General features: G+C 59.4%; 1 protein-coding gene across 2 annotated transcripts; it reads left to right on the forward strand.

Annotated features, from left to right (window-relative positions):
* The first annotated feature begins 42 nt into the window (after nucleotides 1–42).
* GPRC5C (G protein-coupled receptor class C group 5 member C) lies at nucleotides 43–20938 on the forward strand. 2 transcript variants are annotated; one of them, XM_032797242.2, is made up of 5 exons: nucleotides 43–474; nucleotides 12892–13947; nucleotides 16830–16924; nucleotides 17640–17786; nucleotides 18753–20938. In XM_032797242.2, exons 2-5 carry the CDS (start codon nucleotides 12933–12935, stop codon nucleotides 18783–18785), a joined length of 1290 nt encoding a protein of 429 aa, XP_032653133.1. In that variant the 5' UTR covers nucleotides 43–474; nucleotides 12892–12932; the 3' UTR covers nucleotides 18786–20938. The 2 variants fall into 2 exon arrangements, with proteins under 2 accessions (XP_032653133.1, XP_032653134.1); XM_032797243.2 differs by lacking the exon at nucleotides 43–474 and adding an exon at nucleotides 9565–9608.
* The last annotated feature ends 1675 nt before the right edge of the window (nucleotides 20939–22613 follow it).

The following is a 22613-nucleotide window of genomic DNA, read 5'->3' on the forward strand; positions in this document are numbered from 1 at the left end:
CTGGGGACTTGCTCGGCTCTCCTGGGTGACCGTGGGCAACTCCCATCCTCTCTCTGGGCCTCATTTCCTCTGTCCCTAAAGCCAAGCTGATGAGACGCCGGGTCCTAATGCGTTTGGAGACAGAAAGCTGCTCCCTAATCATCCTCCTTGTGTCCGTGGGAGGTGGGGCTGCAAAGACAGCGTGCTTCAGGTTTGGACCTAGACGGTCCCTGTCCCGAGAGCTGTAATCCCTCACTTGTTGCTCTGTGCCTCAGTTTCCCCTTCTGTGAAAGGGGGATAGATGCCTTCCCTGCAGCAAGGAGCTGGCTGTTGTGAAGGGCATTGATCCGCATGGACGGAATTCTGTACACGCCACGTGTGCTTATTGCTTTGATTTTTTCCCCCTGTATATTTAATCCAGAGGTGGATGCTAGCCCAGACCTGGTCTCTGCTGTGCCAGCATGAAGCCAGAGGAACACCGTGGATGCACCTATTGTAGGTATTTTTAGGCTCCCATCACAGCGGTATCTGGGCACCTGACCGTCTTTACTGTGTCTATCCTCACACATCGCTGGGTGCCAGGGCCCGTGCGGTTAGCCCTGTTTCACAGTGGCGGGGGACTGAGGCCGGAGCGGGGTCTATGCACTAGACCCTCCTCTCCTGCCATCGGAGGGTTACGCTGGAGTAAGTGTGGGAGCGGGGCACTGTTCCTTGGTGCCAGTGCAGGGTTCCTGTCTCAGAGCTGAGCCCGGGCTGGCCTTTGGCAGGGGGAGTGTAGCTGAAGGAGTCTTGCCCTGGCCCCTCTGGGCTGTGACTGGGTGGGAGGGAATCAGGAACGGCTGCGTTTTGGTCTGTACAGAGCAGCTCACCTGCCCCCCCCCCCTCCTCGTGGGCTCGCTCAGCCATGCAGCGCAGCAGGATTGTCTGCCCCACTTTCCTATCCTAAGTCGTCTTTAAGATCCTTAGCGTAATCCCGTCGAGTAATTCCCAAAGCCAGACCGTGCTTCCCACGCTAAGCCTGCATCAACCATGCGGCTCAGCACCCTGGGAATCCCGCTTGCACATAGGGCTGCCGCGAGCCGCCACACCCCATGGGGCCAGCCGTGGATGAAACCCAGATGCACAAGGCAATGCCTGCTTTCATCAGAAACCCTGGGCATATGCAGTATGGCGTGCCCGGGGCAGAGGGGACCTGCTGATCCACCTAACCCAGTCCTGGGCAGGCTCCACTCAGCCTCACAGCCATCAGTGTAACAGGTCCGTAGTCTCCTTCCAGGGCTTTGTGTGCCATCCGCTCGCCTCTCAGGCTGCCCTGGCCCACAGGAGGCTACCAGAGGCAGGGGTTGGCTGTGCACCCATCAGAGACAAGGGCTTCTCAGCCCACACACTGACTTCAGAGGGGCTGCTCCAGATTCAGGGCCGGCACAACCCATTAGGCGACCTAGGCGGTCGCCTAGGGCACTAACATTTGCGGGGCGGTGACTGCAGCGGCCAGATATTTGGCTGCCCCAGTCATCGGTGGTATTTTGGGGGCAGGACCTTCCACCGCCTAGGGCGCAAAAAAAGCTGGCAACACTCCTGTCCGGATTTGCACCGGTGACAGCAGCATCTGACCCAGCGACCTTCCCGCTCTGCCCTGCGGACCCAAGTCCTTCCTATCCCCCAGGGCAGGTGGAGCGCAGCCGGATATCAGGCAAAGCTGCCCCCAGCAATGTGCCTCGAACTCAGCCTTGCTCTGGGGTCAGGCAGGGAGTTCAGAGGGTAGGTGGGTGTGGGTATATGGCCGTACCATGGTGCTGAGGACACTTGTCTGCTAGGAACCCAGCCAAGAAGCAATCAGCCCACTGTAGCTAGGCCCATCGGCCGTCGGCCATGGCTCCGTCGTCCAGCAGGCACTCTCCGACTGGGTAGCACAGGGCCTTGGCATAAACGGCTGCCAGGATCCCCTCACCGGCTGCTCACGGCACATCAATCCAGTCTGGGTACAGGGGCTTTGGCTTTTGCCCTGCTGCTGGCACCCCTGGGTGAAACACTGAGCTGAAGCCAACGGTGCGATGCTGCTTTGCACTGTCCCTTGTTCACGCTCATATCACTGGCGGGTGGAATGCCCTGGACTGAACCAGTGATATTTGGCAGGTGATCAGCCCATTAATTTTGGCATTTGAGGGACATTTGTGAAGAGATTAGCTCGCTATTAAACGCTGGGAGGAGGTGCCTGCCCGCTGCCTGCTCAAAGTAACTGCATCTCATAAACATTTCCAGAGGATTTACTAGCGCTGTGTCCAGTTCTGTGCTGCACCAGGCCTGGGCAGGCCAGGGGGGTCATGTGTGCAGGTCGAGGTGCTGGTGAAGGGGTGGGCAGGTGCATCTTTATGAATACAGCTGCTGTAGTGATAAGCCAACAAGCTGCAACTGGCAATGGAGAGTCTGGGGCACCTGCTATGGGGTGCTGTAGTGTGGGGGGAATAAGCGGGGGGCACTTCCCCGAGGGAAAGCAGCAAGAGCAATGGCTCGGGCCCTGACCTGGTGCTCATGAGACCTGGGGTCTACTTCTGACTCTGCCACCCCCCTGCTGGGTGACCTTGGCCATGTCACTTTTTCCCTGTTTTTTCACCCTTTGGTGTGTTTAGACTGTAAGCTCTTTGGTGCAGGAGCTGGTTCTCCTTCCATGCCTGTGCAGCGAGGCCCGGCTCTCGGTTGGGTGCTCCTATAGCACACTAATAACTCTGAATTTTGCCCAGTTCACCCTGTGGTGAAACCCCCCACCCCCCGTCCCCGCACCAACAGCCCCTTTCTTTTAGCAACTGTGTTTTGTTTTTGCAAGAGGAAAATGAAAATCTGCAAAGCTTGTGAGTTTCTACCGAGGGGCTGATTTCTGGACAAGCCCAGCTGAGACAGGAATGTGCCCACGAATCCACAATGTAAGCAATGGGCCACTCATCCTCCAAAGTAAAGAGTTATAACCTTCTCCTGAAGGTGAGTCTTTCTGCTTGCTTAAAACAAACAAAGGAATTGTTCTAATAACAATGGAGTTGTGACACAAGCCGATAAGAGCCAGGAAGTCTGAATATGCAGCTGATTTTCTATGCTAGATACAAACCGAAACCAGCATGACTAGAGAGGAAAGTTTAGCCTGCAAAGAAATCCAGCAACCAGTTTTGATTTAGCCGGGTGAGTCCTTTCTCTCTCCTTCTTAGCAGAGTGAAAGGAAAATCTTCCCTTAGTAGGGCCTGATCCTGCAGCCAGTTGCTCTCCTCAACCAAAGCCCACGGTGCTAGGCAATCGTTCCAATTTCTTTGCATCTCTTTGTGTGTTATCATTGCTGGTGATACAGCAAGTGTGAAAAATCGGGACAGGGTGGAGGGTAATAGGAGCCTATATAAGAAAAAGACCCAAAAATTGGGACTGTCCCTATAAAATTGGGACGTCTGGTCACCTAGCACCAACCAGCAGATGGCTGGGCTCAGCAGGGGGAATCAGGTGACAGTTTCTGCAGGACCTGTACAAATGGTGGCCTGCATGTTAGGAAGGTTGTGAATGGCCAGAGATGGGGTGTGAAGCCTCCCCTGCAATAGCAGCAGGGGAAAGGCCTGGAGGAGCCTAAACACGGTCTCTGAGCAGCAGCACCATGGATGGCTGAACCTCTGGCCGGTGGGTAGGAGCTGTTAGACTTTGGCTGCAGGTCGATCCCTCGGTGCACAGCTTGGCTTATTGCTCAAGAGCCATCTGTTCGCCCTGGCTGGCGAGTGGAGCCAGAGTGCCACCATGCACAGCCCTGAACAGAATTTACATGCTGGGGGGGCATCGGTGCCCGCAGGCCAAGTGTCAGGTGCAGGGCTGAGTCAGCCTCTGGCAAAATAAACCCAGGCTCTGGGCTGCAGAAGGAAACAGCCTTCAGGAAGCCACGTGTGGCGCTAGCCGGGGCCGGGGTGATGGGTCAGCACTTACGGCTGACAGGAGAGGGAAGCCGGCCCAGATAGTGCTGTTTGTTGTTGTTAGCCAAGGACAAAACCCTTCTGGGGCAGCAGCAGCAGCCAGATGGGGCGAAAGTCTCACTCAGCGCCAAGGGCAGCATAGGGCCACGGGAACAGGGGGGCAGCATCCTGGTGCCTAGCCCGGGGGAAGGGAGTTCAATCTGGGGGAAGAGATGCAGATACCCAGCTGCCTGCCACCCCTGGGCTGGCTCCCTAGGCCAGAACTGGACATGTGGGACCCCAGCAAGGTTATTTGGCAGGACGGACGGACTCCCTCCCTCTCCCCACAAATCCTCTCAGTCTTCTCTTCCCCCCTAACCCCCCCAATCTGAACACAAACAGCCCCATGGGGACTGTCCCACCAGCCTCCCCACGTGACTCAGGGTCCCTGTTCAGAGGCAGGTTCTGCCATTCCCCAAATCCAGCCCCACCCTGTGCTGGGCAGTGACACATGCAGGCCCTGGGGGGTCCAGCTATGGTGGGTCCACACTCCTGGATTCTCTACTCCCGTGCCCGTTCACCTCTGCACTCACGTCTGGCTGGGCTTGCCCTGCACCAAGAGCAAAACCCCCGACACCATGAGTGGCCGAGCTGGGGACGGGCAGGGCTGTTGGCAATGCCCATCTCTGCTGATACTTACAGCCGCTGGCATAACGGCTTGATTTGCTTTATCTATTGATTGGCATCTCCATGCCCTGCTCCCATCCTCTAGTGTCTGAGCACCCTGCATTCATGAATGGACTGATCCTCCCAGTCCCCCTCCCCCAGTGAAGTAGGGGAGCATCCCCCCATTTACAGATGGGGAAACTGAGGCCGAGAGAGGCCTTCCCCAAAGTCCTATGGAGCATCTAGCACTGCTGGGAATCAAGCCCAGTTCTCCTTTTGCTCTCACCACTCGTCCTTGTGATGGAATAGGGACTGTCTGTGTGGGGAACAGGAAAGCAGGGGATGTCTGTAGGTGAGGGACAGGTGCTCAGCTGTAACCCGAGCCAGGCAGGGGGGAGGGGGGAGCTCCGGGGCGGAGGAGAAGGGAACAAAGGATTGGGCCGGCGGAAGCAAAGGCAGGACAGTTTGGGTTTGGGGCTGTGGGGCGGAATTCAGGGTATCCTAGCTGGGATCCAAGCACCCTGAACCCCCAGAAGGACTCAGTGGAGGGGTCCTGACTGTGCCTGCAAGCTCTGCTGTAACCTGTGTTCCTGTTGCCCAATAAACCTTCTGTTTTACTGGCTGGATAAAAGTCACTGTGGGGTCCAAGCAGAGGGGAGAAGAGCTGGAACCCCCAGACTCCGTGACAGTCCTACTCTGCTGTACCTGGGGACGCAGGTGAATTCCTAGATGGTCTTCATGGGGGCATAGCTGGATTCCAGTTTCTGCTTTTCACCTGCATTAGCCAGTCTGTGCCCGGAGTCCTGGCAGCTGGGGGAGGCAAAGGCATTTCAAGCCCTGTTTAAAAGCAAACCAAAGCAAAGCACACCACGGGGGAGGGATTCATATTTTGAAATCTGATACAGCACCGGAGATTAAGGGATTCCAAGAGGAACTGAGCACAACTTTCTGCTTGGCCAAACAGTCTCAACTTAAAGGGATTACAGGGGAGGGGAGGGGAGTGTGTGTGTGTTTGTGTGTGTCCGTCCGTCTGTCCACTTTCTAACCCCAGGGGGGAAGCAGAAACTGCCTTAGTAGGGTTGAAATTTCAGCTGAATCCTTCACCCTCGTGCCTCACTCTCCCGAAATAGCAGCAGTGATGGTTTACCACATCCTGTGCTGCAGTGGCCATCTGACCGTGCAGCCTCCCGCGGCTGAGCCTTGACTCCCTGCATTTCCCTGGCCCCGCCTGCCCCACCTGGCACCTATTCCTCAGGGGCTCATCCGCCTGGGACTGGGAGCGATCGGGTTGTTTGGGTTCTGCTGCCGTCGGGTCTGGCTCTGGCTTCCCTCTCCCTTCCCCCGGGGTTGAGCAGGCACCGCTGACCCAGCTAACCGCAGGGCAGAGCAGTACTGGCTTCGAAAACCTCTCTCTTTTCTTCAACAACGGGCTTTTCTTCCCACTCCAGGGGCTCTTCCTGGATTGGCCTCTTGCTGCAGAGAGCTGCCAGCTTTTCTAATTATACCTGTGCCCTGCCAAAGGCTCTGCACAGTCAGGTGACATTTTCCATACAAGCATTTCCCAGCTCCCAGGAGCCCCCAGCCTCCTGTAACAGTAGCAAAGGGCTCTACCCCGGGTCTCTTGGGCCCAGCAAGTGGAGGCTGCATGCATAGCTGGCTAGGATGCTCAATGCACACACTAGCCCCTCCCAAGTATCTGAGAGCCGGGGGTGTTCCCATTCACGTGGCAGCTTCGACACTCCCCATCTGGGATCATCAGCAGGGTGTGACCCTGGGATTTGCCAGCCCGGAAGCACAGAGTCTACTGCCGCCTGACCCATCGGGGTAACTCCATTAATGCGTAGCAGCAGTAGGCTGTTATCCTCCAAGTGAGTGAGGACATGGCCCGTACTTTACAAACATGGTACACGAAGATGTGAACTTTTTCAATTATCCTGCTTTTCAACTTGAATAATTTGGTGCGGGGGGAAGGCGCCTGATTCTCAGGCATGTGATGTCCCTGGGCAGCCACAAGCCACGCTTTCCCCACACGCTGCCCCCTGCCAGCGTTCTGCCTGTGTGGGTGAGAGAGGAGTGCAGCCTCCATTCACCCCTTAGCTCTGGCGCTCACCAATCAGTACCAACTAGGCTGTAGTTTAGCTGTGACATGGAACTGGGCCCAGACCCCAACAACTCATTGCACCCAACAGTCCCCAGTTGGGAACAACCGAGAGGCGAGTGCCCTTAGCTGGATGTGAAAGGCCTTTCAGCCTGTTCCCAATCCCTGAGCTCCTCACTATTTGCATTCAAACAAATGATGTGGTGAACGCCTCCTACTGCCACGGACCCACCAGACACGTGTCCGTACTCAGATCTGCACTGGTTATCCGGCCTCCTGTGCCCCCTCTACAGCAAGGGAACCTCGAAACCCTTAGCTGGGGGCTGGCAGCCCAGTGCGGGGAGACTTGCTCCTGTGCGTTGCCACGTGAGTATGTGGGTGACGTCTGAGCTAATGGGGGTTTTGACATTATTTCCTTTCTATTCCCCCCACTTCCCCATTAGCTCCTTTATTGTCGCGCTCATTATGCCTCGGTTCTGAGGGCTTTGTCTGCATGTTAGCCATGCACATATCCTGCTTAGTACCTAGTGCCCCCTCAGCCCACCCCATCCCAGGACACCCTGGCACATCCTCCCCCCACCTCCTGTAGGAATCCCACCCTCCCCCACATGGCAGACCAGCATGGTGGCTCCGTGGACGGGGTGTAGTGGGGGGAGGGGGCAGAGCAAAGGGCACTAAGATGGCAGAGTCACCGGGACCCAGGCTGGCAGGGATGTGGAAGCCGTGACCCTGGGGGTCAGTGCCTCCAGGGCAGGAGTGCAAACATGGGGGCTGAGTGGGTATTGATGCTGGGGAACCTACATCTCCCCAGGTGGCCTCCCCCACTCCCAGCTGTGGGCCGGTCCCTGTTCGCTTAGAGGTATTGAAGGGGGAAGCAGGAGACTCCTGCGGGACTGAGACCCTCCTGGAGCCCCACTGAGCTGCCCCCTTGTGCCCCAGGAGCTGAGGGGGAGGGGTGAATCACCTCTGCGGCCCCGGCTGCATCATCCCCACCCCACAGGGCAATGTGGGCACCGGCCAGGAGGGGTAAACGCTGAGGCCTCAGTTCTGCTCTTAGCTCCACTTGCTTCTCCCATGTAGGTGAGGGCAGGGCTGGGCCTCCCCCCTGCGATCTGGAGCCATGGGGCCCCCAGGATTTCTCAGACGCTGCCCCTGTGTCCTAATTGCTGTGGCGTACCCAGAGCCCTCCCCAGAGACAGCAGTTGGGGGTCAGAGCCAAGCCAGGCCTCAGGAACCTGCTGACTAGAGGAGCAGCCTGGTAGCTGCTTCCCCGATAACCCAGCAGCGATGCAGGGCCTGCTGCACCATGGAACCGCCCCACGCCGGCTGGAGTCTGTCAGGGCAGAAGGACAGAGGGGGAAGGGCATGTTCATCCACCAGGCGCCATCAAATTCGCCCCACTACACAGGAGCTCACAGTCACACCGCTGAGCTTGGCCGAGGTGTGAGACACACACACACCCTGTCGGTCCCACAGGCTCCGCTCAGCCTGGTGTCCATCAAGCGACTGCCATGCACTTCACCGGTGCTGGCAATTCGGTGTCATGGCAGAGAAGACAAGGGGTGTTTACTGGTGTTTTGCCCCAAATTTTCCTTCCTTGACCCTCGCCCAGTGATGTGCTGTCCACCAGTCATATAGCTGCTGCCCTCCACCCCAGAGTCAGCTGCATTCCATGAGTGCTATACGTACCTACGCTGTACAGCCCCTTTGCCAACCCAGATGAAAGTTTACACAGCAGCTCTCTGGGTCATTTGTGTATCCTCCTCACTGGGATGTCAGCGCAGGCTTGCAGATAGCCAGAGTAAACATCTGCAGTCTGCAGGGGAGCAAAGGAGGGTTTTTGTAGGCCCTATACAAATGATGGACAGTGAGGAGGTTCATGGCTTTCCTTTTGCAGTTTCCCATGGATGACAGTGGCCAATTGCAGAGTGAAGCGAGAGAACCACAGGAGCGGGGCTAGAACAATGCGGGAGGCTGACACTTTCTGGTTGTGGGTGCCCAGCATGGTATACCTGGGATCTGTCGGGGGGGAGGGACAGCTCAGCACCCACAGCTCCTGGGACCGTTGTACTGGGGGCTCCCTCCATTCCCCCACAGTGTACGTCTCTCCCCTACCCTTCTATTTCAGGGACTCCCTGCAACTCCCCCTATCTCCCCAGTGCCAGGGGTTGTGTGTGTGCCCCCATTCCCCCTGCTCCCATAGCAGGCCCCCCCACACACGCCAATGTCTCTGTGTGCCCCGCATTCCCCCATCCCTTGGGCCAGGGTCCCGTGTTGTCACCCCATGCCGGGGCGTATGCCCTGTTCTCCCCCCCATCACTGGCTGTCTGGAAGAGAAGTCATGCAGGGTGTCAACCCTGGGCGGACGAGCAGGGCCCAGGCGCAGACTCTAGCTGTGGCGGCGCTAGACACATGGGGTGCGGGGAGGGCTCCCCCTGTGTTCCCCATCTGCCCTCTTGCGGATTTCCAACCCCCCCACCCAAGATTCCGCTGCTGTGTGTCCAGAACCTGCCCCGAAACTTTGGACCTGATGGGACGCGGCGCTCGCAGGTTCTGCCCCCCGCCACCCCCGAGAGAAACCCCTTTGGGTGGGGGGCAAGGCCGGCCCAGGCCGGTGGCCAACCCCCTGGTGAAGCCTTTGAGGGGGGCGAGGGCCGGAGCGTGAGGCGCTGAGTGGGGGCGATCCCGAAGCACCCCCAGCAAGGGCGCAGGCAGCCCCCGGACCCGGTCTCCGGGCAGGAGAAGCCCCGTCCCCCGGGGCTTGCGCTGGCTGCAGCCGGGACCGCCAGGAAGTTTGGGCTCGGGGAGCGGAGCGGGCGAGCTGCGAGCAGCCCCCGGGCCGGAGAAGGGGAGCCCGGGCTGAGAGCGCCACGCGGGGCCGCTTCCCCCGAGGGGCCGGGTCGGGCCGGGCTGCCAATGCCGGCTCCGCGCACGCCTCGATCACCGCCCAGGTAGGAGCCCGGCCCCGCCCCCGCGGGGCGGCAGAAGTTGCAGGCTCGGGGCTGTGCAGCCAGCGCGCCCCAGCCGAGCCCGGGAGCCGGGGCCCACCAAGCGCCTCCCTCGCCGTGGGGTGCGGAGGGCTCGTTAAACCCCCGGGGGACCCCCCGATCCGGATCTTCGGCCGTGAGTTCTCCGGGGCGAGCGGGTCGCTCGGCTGCCAGGGCGCTGGCGGGGCGGCTGTGAACAAAGGGCAAGTCCCTCCCGACTGGGAGCGAGCAGCCCCCTCTCCCAGTGCCCGACGGACGCGGCGCGGCAGGGCCGCCTGGGCAAGCTTGGGCACGGCTCCTTGTGTGGGGCCTGGAAAAGCGGGGACATGGGACAACGGGGGGCGGCTCTGGTGGGGAGTGGGGAGTGGGAGCCAGGACTTCCTGGTTCTACTTCCGGGTGGAGAGTGGGGGCTGGGACCAGGACTCCTGGGGTCTACCTCCTCCCAGCTCTGGGTGGAGTGGGCGGGGCTGGGAAAGCCAGGACTCCTGGGTTCTATCTCCAGCTCTTGGAGAGTGGGGCGGGAGTGGGGCTCTCTGGTGGAGCTGGGAGCCAGGACTCCTGGGTTCTATCCCCGGCTCTGGGAGGAGAGTGGAGGCTGGAGCCAGGACTCCTGGGTTCTATCCCCGGCTCTGGGAGGAGAGTGGGGGCTGGAGCCAGGACTCCTGGGTTCTATCCCCGGCTCTGGGAGGAGAGTGGGGGCCAGTGGGTTAGAGCGGGGGGTTGGGGCTCTGGGCTCCTGAGCTCTATTCCTGGCTCTGGGAGGGGAGCGGGGGCTGGTGGGTGAGAGCAGTGGGGGCTGGGGCCAGGACTCCTGGGTTCTGTTCTCACAGACTTGTTGTGTGACTTGGGTGAGTGGCTTATCCTGTTTGGCCCTCAGTTTCCCCAGCTGTATCAGATGTGGAGTGACACAGGCTCACCCTGAAAAGGAAAGTGCTGGGCGGAGGGAAGCCTTAGCTCTGTCCCAGGAGGTGTTTTATGGGGAGAGGAGGGGACATGGTTCTCTTCTCCCCATCTTTCCTCTGTCATATACACACACACTCCACCCCAAGGCCAGACCCAGGCAATCCAGGATGGATGCGGTGGCCACAGCCAGCCTCCGCAGGGAGGGGAGACTGAGATGCTGCCTGGCTCCTTTGTGAGAGCGAGGTGCCTGGAACCAGAGAGGGGGGCTGCCCGCAGAGCCTGGGTCAGGCTTGTTTCACCTCACACGTTCTGTGGCTCGATTCTGCTGTGAAACCTCAAAGAGCCATTTGCCTGTGGCTGGCTTGGGCTAAGCACAAGGAAATGTGACCTGCTCTGACTTGGCGTCCTTTGTACAGAGCCTCACAGAGCAGGGGAGAGAGGTATGGGGATGGGTGGAAGGAGGAACCAGCTAGTGGATGAAGGGGCCTGAAATGTACTAGAGGGGTAAGAAAATCTCCCTGTGGGTTGGGTGCAGGGTGGAAGCAGGAAGATTTCTGCCCAGACCTGGGTCTGAAACAGGCCCATGTTGAGCCCACTAGTAACCACATGCCCCATTCTGTAGGCCGGATCCTTCTCCCACAAGGCTCTGTCCTTGCTCCCGCCTCCCCGGACACAAAATGCTGCTTGTAAAGGTCTCCAGAAAAATGGCATCAGCCTAGACTGAGCCAAACTAACTCCTGGAGTGTGTGGGCGTCCAAACCTTAGGAAATTCTAAGCCAGGCTGACGCACGTGGGGCAAACATTGGCCTAAGCAGGGGCAAGGCCCATGACTTACCCCGGGCCTGGGTTTGGCCTGCTAGGAGACAAGTGACAGTGAGGGGATCTTTCCGTCCTGTGGTGTAAAGGGTTAAGTGCGGCTCCTGTTCCTCCCTGATAGGAAAGGCTCCGTAGCTGCTGCCTGGGGAAGGGACGGATCTGTCCTACTCCCCAGTACTTCCCCATGTGTCCCGACGGCGAACCAGTCAGAGCACAAGCCTGGGGACCAGGTCCTCCCGAGCAATCTGGTCTCCCTTTGGGGCCTTGGATTCATCCGGCCCCTGCAGGCTTCACTTTCCTCCTCTGGGAGAGGATAAAGCAGCGTCCCCCGCAGACTCCAAACAATAACAGGGAAAGCTGTACGGACGAGAATGAATCCATCATTCACAGCCACCTCTGGGGAGGAGCCAGAGCAGCCATTTAAGAATACACTGCAGCCCCTTCGGCCTGTTTAGAACACAAAGCCACATTCGGTTGGATGGGGGGCGTGAGGGATTTAGGAAGGATGCAGTCCCCTAGCCTGGGATTTGACCAGGACATCCAGGCTGTGTGATATTCAGTGATCCCAAGCGATCTCACCCAAACAACTGTGCTTCCACACTCCTAGCACCAGGGTTCTCCACTGACTCTCTCCTAGCCAGGCACTGGCCTAGGCCAGCCCTACTTAGCTTTGGAGTAGGGACTCCAGACAGCAAGTGTGAAAAATCAGGACGGGGGTGGGAGGGAATAGGAGCCTATGTAAGAAAAATACCCCCAAAATCGGGACTGTCCCTATAAAATCAGGACATCTGATCACCTGGCTTAGGCGGGGGCCACAGTTGCCAAGTCACATGGAGGAGGAGCAAGGTGCAAACCCAGGAGCCTTAACTAGGTAGTGCAAACCGGCCACCATAGCAGCCCAGCTAGCTGGACCTTCCAGTGGGACGGGACGGGACGGGACGGGAGGGGCAGGGCGGCAAAGTAGCCAATTGTGTTAAAGTCACGGCTCTTGATTTTGAAGAGTACAGCGGTGACATTGCAGGGACGGGGTGGAGTGGAGCTGGGAATGTGAGGGGGGGTGGCAGGAGGCAGGGATCGAGGTGGGGGAGTGTGTGAATCCCGGGGATACAGAGTCTGCCAAAAACAGAGCAAGTGGCAGAGAAGAGCTAACGTTTTGGGCAGGAAGGGCCGAGGCAGTTTGAGGTGAAGGTGCAGTTGGGTGGTTCGGGGCCTGGGTCTGCAGGACACGCTAGAGAAAGCAGTTCTTGCAGGTGAGGGAGGCCGGGGCTCAGTGGCTGGAAGAGCCAGGTGCTGCTGGCAGGTAGAGGGAGATGACCCCCCGAGAGCCTGGGAAACTTGCAGCAGGCCATGGTGAAAGGCTGAGCAGCAGCCCGGGGCAGGAGTCAGCAGCTGGAGCAGCCAACTGTGAGCTGGTGAGAGTCCAGCCTGGCTCCCAGGCCCACACCCCTGGGGGTCCCGATCTCCAGGGCTGATGAATTGTTTTCTCAGGTTACCAACCTCGTTTCTCGATCTGTCCAATTTTTACAGGCTCCTTGGGAACCCGCCCGGTGCCTTCGTGACAGTCCAGGATGGCCACGCCCTGGTACCTGCTGATGTCCGTGTGGCTCCCGCTGAGCCTTCTCCCCGTGTGCCAAGCTCAGGAGCTCCCTCCATCTGGGTGCGGCACAGACCTGCCCTTGCTGTACTATAACCTCTGCGACCTGTCGGCAGCCTGGGGCATCGTGCTGGAGGCGGTGGCCAGCTTCGGGGCAGTGAGCAGCTTTGTGCTCACCATCATCCTTTTGGCCAGCCTGCCCTTCGTGCAGGATCCCAGGAAAAAGAGCCTGGTGGGGACTCAGGCATTCTTCCTTCTGGGCACGTTCGGCCTCTTCTGCCTGACTTTCGACTTCATTGTCAAGCGAGACTTCTCCACCTGCACCTCACGGCGCTTCCTCTTTGGGGTCCTCTTTGGGATCTGCTTCTCCTGCCTGGTGGCCCATGCCCTCACCCTTAACTTCCTGGCCAGGAGGAACCATGGGCTGCAAGGCTGGGTGACCTTTGGCGTGGCCCTGCTGCTGGCCCTGGTGGAGGTGATCATCAACACCGAGTGGCTGCTTATCACCCTGGTGAGGAGCGACAACCCCTCCCCGGACCCCTGCGCTGTGGCCAACGAGGACTTCGTCATGGCGCTCATCTTCGTCATGTTCCTCCTGTTGGCAGCCTTCGCTGCTGCCTGGCCCGCCCTGTGCGGCCGCTACAAGCACTGGAGGAAGCACATCATCTTCATCCTCCTCACCACCTCCCTGTCTATGACCATCTGGGTGGTCTGGATCATCATGTACCTCTACGGGAACCAACAGAGGGGGGGCCCAGCCTGGGACGACCCCACGCTGGCCATTGCTCTGGTGGCCAATGCCTGTGTCTTTGTCGTCTTCTACATCATCCCTGAGGTCTCCCACGTGACGCGTCCGTGCCCAGAGCAGACCTACGAGAACGACATATACCCGACCAGGGGCGTGGGCTACGAGACCATCTTAAAGGAGCAGAAGTCCCAGAGCATGTTTGTGGAGAACAAGGCCTTCTCCATGGATGAACCCTCCTCAGGTAGGCAGGAGAGCCCCTGGCCAAAGGGGCTGCAGGCGCTGGGGTGGGAGAGGCAGCTGTGTCTCTGAGTGATTGTACGTCCCTCTGCAGATGGGGCTTGTTCTGGGGGGTGGTGGTGGTGGTTCCCCTGTCACGGCAAATTCCAGCTGACTTGGGGTCCATCCTTCATGTGCACACATGCTTATACACACGGATGTGCGTTCCGGGAGCTGCCCAACAGCACCGTCCTATGGGAGTCGAACCGCGGGCCAGGGGACCAGCCTGTGAGCTGTTCCCTGAACCCAGCCCTGCATGGCCCTGAGCAGCCTCCGCCCGCCTGACTTCCACGGGAGCTAGCTGAATAGCACCTCTTGGGGGAGCTCAGCACCATGCAGGATTGAGCCCTTTGAGACACAGGGCGGCTTCCATCGAGGGACCCCCCCTCCCCCATCTCCATTCAGTCAAATATTTGGGACGGGACCAGGGAGCGGTGGTGTTCGGGCTGCTGATGATGACAGAGCTGGCCGATAACGTGGACAGAGTGGGCTGTGAACCGTGGCTTTGGCAGGGAACTGGAGGCCACCAGCCCCAGTGCACGGGGAGGGGTTTATATCTGGCATTATACCCACGTGTCTGATGTTACCCCCACTGAGGGTGGCAAGGCCAGTGCCTAGGGAGGTGGCTGAGATCAAACTTGTTTGTTTATGTTCTCTAATTGGATGACTCAGCAGCTCCAGGCTGCGCCCGTGGCAGCTGCCCGTCTTTCTCCCTGCTCCCCTCTAGCCATCTCACCCCCTCTTACGTCTTCCCCTCTGGTAGTGTCGTGGAGTGTTAGGTGCTGAGCTCTCTGGGGCAGGGCCCTGTATGGGGGCAGCACCCAGCACCGCAGAGCCCTGATGCTGACAGAGCCCCGGTTGCTACAGCGATACAAACACCCCTTTGTGGAGCACAGAGTGTGGCTCCTGGGAGGGAGTTGTCAGCCAGACAGCCTGCCCTGGTGGGAAGGTTTGTTGTGACATGGTCCATCCAGCAGGACCTGGACAGAGACCACCTACACGCTTGGATCTGGTGAGGGAACAGCCCGATATCTGCTCAGATATCTGGACTGGCTGAAATAATGACTTCAATTGTTGTCGTTCTGGAAACACACACAGGCTGCGTGCTAGCCTGGGACTTTACAGCTGGGGGAGCCCAACTGTTTTCTTCCTTGTGCTTGTTGCCAAGATCGCAGCGCTCTTCACGGGCTTTTCCTCCACTAAGAGAAAGTGTAGCTGCTAGTTCTCCTGCTCCTCCCACCTCCTGCTAGGACCTGCAGTAACGAACCTGTGCGGTGCCACGGCTCCATCGAGAAGCCAGACAAGAACAAAGCAGCACATGTAATCGAGGGCTCACAAGCCACCCTACAATAACATGCTTGTGTTTGCCAAGCAGGCGCAGCCCCCCCATAACCAGCCATCATGTGCAGGCCAGAGCTCCCAAGTGACCCTACGATAACAAACCATTGCTTGCGCGTAAATAACATGGACTGGTGCCGATTGGCTAAGACTGCATGTGACTGAATTGCTGCTGGGACTGGGGCCAAACAAGCCTTGCCTCCAGGCCCCAGCTGCTTGCCCCTGGGGGGAGGACCTCTTGTGAGTTAGCTCATTAAAACCTGCTTGTTCGTGCTGTGCCATAAACAGATCCTTGCTCCACAGCCACCTTCTGCTCTGGAGGGCTGGTCAGCGCCGTACGTTGGACCCCGCTAACGACACCGGTCTCGGGAGAGCGGCACAGTCCTCCCAGAGGGGCCATAGTCAGAGCGGGACACAGGTGCTGGTACCAGGACAGCTTATTCCTGTGCACGCTGGGGACTAAGATAGGAACATGGGAGCAGACAGGTCCCTGAGTCCAGTTCCTGCTGGCGCAGGCAGTCCCGTCGTATAACCCTAGAACATCCCAGCACAAGGCCCCTTGAGCGCTGCGTAAGGGTGGCCCCACCTGAGGTTGTACTGGAGTAACTATAGCTGACGTGGCTCTACCAGCGTGTGGAGCAGGCCTGAGCCAGCCAGTGCCCTGGGCTGGGGTGGTCTAGGTTTGCCTGCCGTGGGGGCTGGACTGGCTGATTTCCCAAGGGCCCTTCCAACCCCAGGTCTGTGTATTCTGTGACTCAGCGATCTGTACGTCGCCTCCCGAGTGCTGCCCCCTGCCCGCGCAGCGCCAGAAGGCTGCCGGGTTGTTAAGGCAGCGTTAAAAACAGCACATCACGGCTCCATCTTCATCAAGCCCCTTGTCGTGGGCTCGATCCAAAGACTGTTGATCTCAGGGACCAGCTCCCATTGATTTCAGTGAGCATGTGTCAGACCACAGCCATCTGTGCTGGTGTCTAGCCAGGAGGTCCCTGCCCTCCGGAGAGAAGTCTGTCTACTCCCTTTCAGTGTGGCCAGTGGCCAATTAACGCACGGGCCCTTGGGTCCTGTGCCCAGGAGGCCCAGCCACTTTGGGGACCACAGGAGTGCCAGAACCTAGTAGAAGTGCGGGGGCGGCACTGGTGCCCGAGCTGTGACCCCGTCCCCTGCTCCTTCTCTTCCTCAGCACCCCACCCCCTGGCCAGGCCAGAAGCTGGAGCTGGGCAGTGGTAAAAGCTGACATGGGGAGCCCTGGATGGGGGAGCCGGGGGGCCTGAGAACAGTCCCTGACCTGTGTCCCTGCCCCCCTAGGAAGAGGCTGGATCAGCTCCCCTGCTACCACTGCTCCACGCCTCCCCGAGGCGACTATGCCCGTGTTAAAGTGGGTGGGCATGGGCCCCCTGGCCCAGCACTTCTGCCCCCAGCATGCAGGAGGCCCAAATGTTCTTTGTGCCCAGAGCCCCAATAAATCTGAATCCACCTCTGAGCGCAGCCCGGTGTTTTTTCTCTTTTCAGCCAAGAAACCGGTGTCACCTTATAGCGGGTATAACGGGCAGCTGGTGACAAGTGTATTCCAGCCCACGGAGATGGCTCTGATGCACAAAGGGCCCGTAAGTCAGACCGGGAGTGTGTGTGTTCTCCCGACGTCAGCCGGCCGGCGGTCTCTTGCTGGGGGCAGGGCGGGATAATGTCCCAGCACAGGCCCCACTCTCCGGCCGTGACACAAGGCTGTGGCTGAGTGAGGCACGGCGCTGGGGGGTATATGTTCCATCCCCGGCTCTGCTGCTAGCCTGTTGAGCTGCCTTGGGCAAGTCGCTCCTCCCTCTGGGCCTTGGTTTCCCCTCCCGCCCTCTGCCTGTCTGGCCTGTTCGGCCTGTGACGCCGTCTGGGCAGGGATCATCTCCCACGTGGTGTCTGCAACGCCTGGCATGGTGGGGCCTGATCTCGGTTGTGTTATGGGAGTGAGCTGAGCAAGGGGCTGGTCCCCAGCACCCTGCTGTGAGCTGCTCCAGATTCCAGTCACCTTAGGGTGCAGCCAGGCACAGCCTGACATGGTTGGGCTGGGGGCAGGTTGCACGGGTGCTCTCTGCCTGGGCACCCCTGGGCCCATTGCACATGAGGGAGGTGTGTGGACAGGCCGTGCACTTTCTACCTAGACTGTGAGAGCTGATTTGAATGGCCTGTTGGTGCCTGGAGAGCCCCTCCTTGCAGGGACGCTGGGGTGGGGCTGGGTGGCAAGCCCAGGAGAGCTGAGGGGTAGGTAGGCCACTCCAAAGTGCCAGCCATGTCTCTTCTCAGCCCTGCCCTCACTTGTTCTGTATCCAGTCTGAAGGCAACTACGACGTCATTCTTCCCCGGGCCACCGTCAACAGCCAGGCAATCAGCAGTGCCAACTCTACCCTACGTGCAGAGGATGCCTATGCGGCACAGAGCTGGCATGCAGCAGCCCAGAAGGATGGCAGGGGCATCCAGGTCTGTGATAATGTGCAGCTGTGCCACTGAGGCAGCATGACGAGTGATTACAGCAGGGGGAGCTGGGAATCAGGGAGGGGGGAGCTTTGATTCTACTGCCACTGTCTCCCTATGGGACTGTCACGCTCTGTGCCTCAGTTTCCCTACCTATTAAATAGGGATTAAACAGACACCCTGCTTTGTGAAGGTGTTTGGAGACCTCCTGGTGGAAATGCCTCCTGCGTGTAAGTCCAAGGGATTGTATTGCTACTAGGACCCGTCGTCCTTGCATCCTCTTGTTAACTCCAGCCTTCCCAGCTGGCCTGGGGAGCTGCAGGGATCAGAAATCGATTGTGCTTCATTCGAAAGGTCTAGGACCTCAGTGGCAGGTCTGGGAATAAAAACCCTCCTTCCACAGCTGGGGATGAGATTTCCCGGGGGCCAGGACTGGTGTTTCTGATTCAGAAACTGAGGCAACAGGCCTTGCCCCCCTCCTCATTGCAAGTGGTAGCAGGGCTGGAATAGAACCCAGGAGTCCTGGCTCCCAGGCCCTGGCTCTAACCCTAGCCCGCCCCTGCTGGTGGAGGTGGGCTGTTCCCCACTCTCTGAATGCAGCGAGCAGAAGGTTCGTGTGTCCAGGCCTCTCCCCTCTCCAGGAAATCCACCCTTCAGACGAAACACCGTAAAGCCCTCGCGCAACTAGAATGCACTTTTCTCCAGCTGCCTCCTTGGCAAAGCGGGGTTCTTACCGCTGCCTTTCTGGTGGGGTCTGACCTGTCCCGGGCAGGAACTGGCTCATTTCTAGATTGTCAGAACAATCGGTTTGTTTATTTCAACCAAGGCCCAGGCCTGGGCGTGTGACAGCGTGAGAGTCCTATGGGCAAACCCCTGGTGACTCCAGCTTGGCAACGTCCAGGGGAATTCCGGGTCTAAGATACGGCTGTGCCTCCTAGCTGCAGAGTCCTGATCTCTGTCTCTCTGCTTTAGGCTCCCTCTCCATACAGCAAGAGCAGGTGGTAGAGATCCCCGCCCTGGCTCCTACCGCTCTAGAAACACCGGCAATCCCCTTCCTCCAAAGAGGGCACCTGTCTCCTTCCCCACCTGTGGACATTCAAGCCAAGGCCAATGACGTCCTAGAGCCTCCTGCAGGGCAGGTCAACGCCCAGAAGAGGAGCGAGAATCCAGCTTCTTCCCCACCCAGCCGTCCCCAGCGGGGACCCAGAAACTCTGCTAAACACTGGCTTGGCCCTCAGCCCCACTATGCTATTGGTCTTCCTACTGGGGATGCTGGACTGCACAGGCTGCCTATGGGCTGGGATACTCCAGGAGCTGCTGAGGTTGGGTCCTGATCATGGGAACGGCCTTTCCTGTAAACCCCGGGGCCCCTCTTGGCAGCTTTCACCCTCCTGGCAGCCGTGAGCATATGCTGCCCGGCACCTCGTCCCCATGGGAATCGCCTCTCGGCTGCATGAGCCACATTAGCTTTGCTGCAGCGCCCACTCTCCCTGCTGGCTCCATTGATTCGCTCCCTGTGCCCTCCTCAAGCCCCAGGACAATCTGCCACTTGGTGTCCAGATGCAGGAGAACCACCCACAAGTGGCCGCAGCCAGAGGGCGGCTGCAGGCGTCGAAGGCCGTAGCTTCATGTGGGAGACTGGCAAGCACCTGTCTGATGGAGCCTCCACTTGCAGGGAGCGAGCTGAGCAGGTCTCGGCTGGGACCTGCCTTGGACAGAGCCACACAGATCTCCCTGGCTGTTGCCCTTGATGTGGGGCCCTCCAGGGGCTGCGTGGCATTCCCTGCCCTCAAGCCACGCCCATTCAGTCCAGCATGGAAGAAGCTGGGTCCCAGGACTGGCGTCCTCCACAGGCCCTGCTCTGGGGTCCATTCCTTCCTGTTGCAAAGCCCATGTGGTATCTTCCCCACTGCGTCTTGGCCAGGAAAGCACAGGTTCTGGCTGGGTCACTGCCTGGCTCTGAGACGCGTTCTCAATCAGCCCCCCAGCTGACATGAGAGACCTCATGGTGCTTTCTCCTGGGCGTCTCCGTCCTGGGTTTGGAGAGCAGGGGGCATAGAGGTGTTTGCTCACGGATCTGCTGCACTGCTGTATGGGAACTGTCAGCAAAGGCTGACCCTTCTGCAGCAACTGCTGTCTGTTCTCCTGCCCCAGCCCCCCGGTGCTCAGACTGGGGGTCTCCCCAGCTGGGTGCAGAGGGGGGCCAGCAGCAGGATCCATGGAACGGCAGCAAGTGCCCATGCACATGTGTGGTGGCTATTGGGGCAGCTGCTGCAGCCGGGTGCGTGCTGTGTGGGGAGCTGGCAATGGTCTTGCTTGGGGGCAGGGACAGCAAAACCTGGCAGCCCAATCGTGTGGATGTGCAGGTGGAGCAGAACTGGATTTGGGGTCCTGTCCCCCTCCCACCCTGTGACCATCCTGCGCTGCCAGCCAGCTGCTCTTGAGACCTGCTGTGGTCTCCCAAGGCTTCCTCTTGGCTTCAACTGTCCCGGGATCCCTCCCCTGCTCCACCATAGGGGGCTGGGGTCAGAATGCAAGCCAGCAGCACCACAGCTCTCACCCCTGCCCTGACTCCTCCTGTGCCTCAGTTTCCCCCATCTGCCAAGTGGGAATGATGGCACTGATCCCCTTCCCATGCCACTGGCTGTGGAGAGGGCAAGTGATCTCCTGGCACAGAGTGAGATCAGAGGCAAGAAACAGGCCGTGGTGTGGAGAAGGGGAGGAGACTGAGTGGGGAAAGACAGAGATCCAGGGCTGTCCCGGGTTCTTGACAGCCTGGTTCCCCTCCCCACTGTGAACAACCCTTGGCCTCTTCTCCAGCCTCTGAGAGCGGTGCACTCAGGGCCGTCCCACAGGGGCTGTAAGAGCATTTGGTTTTTACTGATCCCGCAAGCAAATATATTTTATGGGGTGGGCGTGGCCTGGCCTATACCACATGGGTGTAGCCAGGCCCTCTACCGTCTTTGGTCTCCGACACACGAAGGTCCAGATTCTGCTTTCGTTCGCCCCGGCGTCCAGTGGTAGCGAGTCCATGTTGTTGTCAGCAGTGGGTTCCTGGATCACCCCACTGCCGCCGAGAACAGGGACCAGCCTCCCCCAGTGACTTTTGGCTTTTTTCGGTCAGTATGTGCAGAATAAAGCTGGTTTTTCCTACGTGGCGCAGTTGTTGCTCCCTGTCCGGCTCGGCGAGGGGAGCTGTGGTTGGATAGACGGGGAATGGAGGGGAGGGGGCGCATGGGGGGGAAGTGGGAGAGGGAATGGGGACGTCTTGCAGGCCAGTTGGGTGGAGGAGGGGAATTGGTTCGTGCCTGGGGAATTCGCTTATGTCTCCCCCGCAGTATAATAGGAGGGAAGAGCAGTCGGGGGGGCAGCTGCACGTGGGCGGGGGCTGGAGCTCAGAGGGCCAGACTGAGTCCGTCCTGCTGACACAAGTGCCTGGAGCAAGGGGCTGAGGGGAAATCACCCTTCCAGGGGCCAAGCTGCAGCCTCCGCCAGCCCCTGCTTTGCCCTAATGGAATTCATTTCCCGGAGCCGGTTGGAAACCCCACCAAGCTTCCTGCCTTCCCTGTCTTGTTCCCTCGCAGGAAGCGCTGGCCCCACGGCCCGATTTGTTCCTTCTGTGGGCCAAGTCACGGTGCCGCTGAGCACGTCCCTTCCCACGAAGGCGGCGCCTGCCCTGCTCCCGGGCTGGCCCCACGGGAGGCTGGCCTGCAGCAGGAGGAGTGTGGATAAGTCAGGTGGCAGGGGTGGGATCCTGCCATGGGCTGTAAGGAAACGGGGTGTCCCAGCCCTTCCCAGGGAGCCTGGACAATGCAGGTTGGCTTCCTCTTTTTTTGTTTTTTTGGAGGCAGGGTCCTCTCCAGCCTCCCCCAATTTTCCTCTTTATTCCCAACCACCACTCTGCACCCCTCAGCCCTGGCCTCCCCTGCACGCATCAACCCCCCACTCTGCCACTCCTTAATCCTGCCCCGCAGCCCCCTGGTATCCTTGCCCTGGGCTCCCCATCCCCACAGCTCTGCTGATGCCCCTCACTCCTGATCTGCAGCTCCCCCGCTGTGCGCCTCTGCAGAGTGGAGACTGTTAGCCAGGCTGAGATGAGCACAGGTGTGGGTCACAAGCATGAACAGTGAAGTGGGGCTGAGACCTACCACACTCATTCCCCTGGCAGTTCTCATGCACGTCTGAACTGGAGCCCCAGAGGTGCCAGGCGGGTGCAGCTGCTTGGCTGCATGTTGTGTCCCTGGGGCAGGCGATTGGGCCTGCCAGCTGGGGGAGGGAGGGTGGTAAAGGACGTAGCAAGGTCAGGTGAGGTTTCTCCTGCCCAGATTGTCTTTCTCCCTCTGCAGTGATTTTCCGGCCAGGCAGGAAGCGGAACCTGAGCAAACAGTGGCTCCATGAATTATTTAGCACGTAGAGCTCCTCAGTCAGGCCTCACGGGAGCCTGCAACCTCTTCCTCCTTGAGATGGGGGCACCCTGTGGGGGGGGGGGGGCAGGTTAGCTGGCCGAGAGCTGGGGAGCTGCTTGTCAGCCCCCTGGACAGCCAGAGTCGAACCCCCATTTCAGAAAGAGGGACTGTGGTCAGGTATTTACCCCATTGGCACTGGGGCTCCGGACACCTGGGTTCTCTCCCCAGGGCTTTGTGCTGGAGTCGGCGCTTGGGCTTGGGCACATCAGTTAGGTGAAGTGGCTCCACTGCCACCGGCTCCATGTTTGAGATGTGCCCGTGGGCCCTTCCCTGTAATGCCAGAGCCAGGAACCATCAGCTGAGCCCAGAAGAAGGAGCCCCATGCTGGGCCTGGGGCCACACAAGGAAAGACCTAAGAGGCTTTTCT

Source organism: Chelonoidis abingdonii, chromosome 13, assembly GCF_003597395.2.
Source record: "Chelonoidis abingdonii isolate Lonesome George chromosome 13, CheloAbing_2.0, whole genome shotgun sequence".
Classification (NCBI taxonomy): domain Eukaryota; kingdom Metazoa; phylum Chordata; order Testudines; family Testudinidae; genus Chelonoidis; species Chelonoidis abingdonii.

Bases quoted from the DNA above. Each gene is read 5' to 3' on its own strand.
- GPRC5C (XM_032797242.2), top strand. From the start codon at position 12,933: ATGGCCACGCCCTGGTACCTGCTGATGTCCGTGTGGCTCCCGCTGAGC. The intron at 13,948-16,829 runs GTAGGCAGGAGA...TTCTCTTTTCAG, and splicing joins CATGGATGAACCCTCCTCAG to CCAAGAAACCGGTGTCACCT. The intron at 16,925-17,639 runs GTAAGTCAGACC...TTCTGTATCCAG, and splicing joins CTCTGATGCACAAAGGGCCC to TCTGAAGGCAACTACGACGT.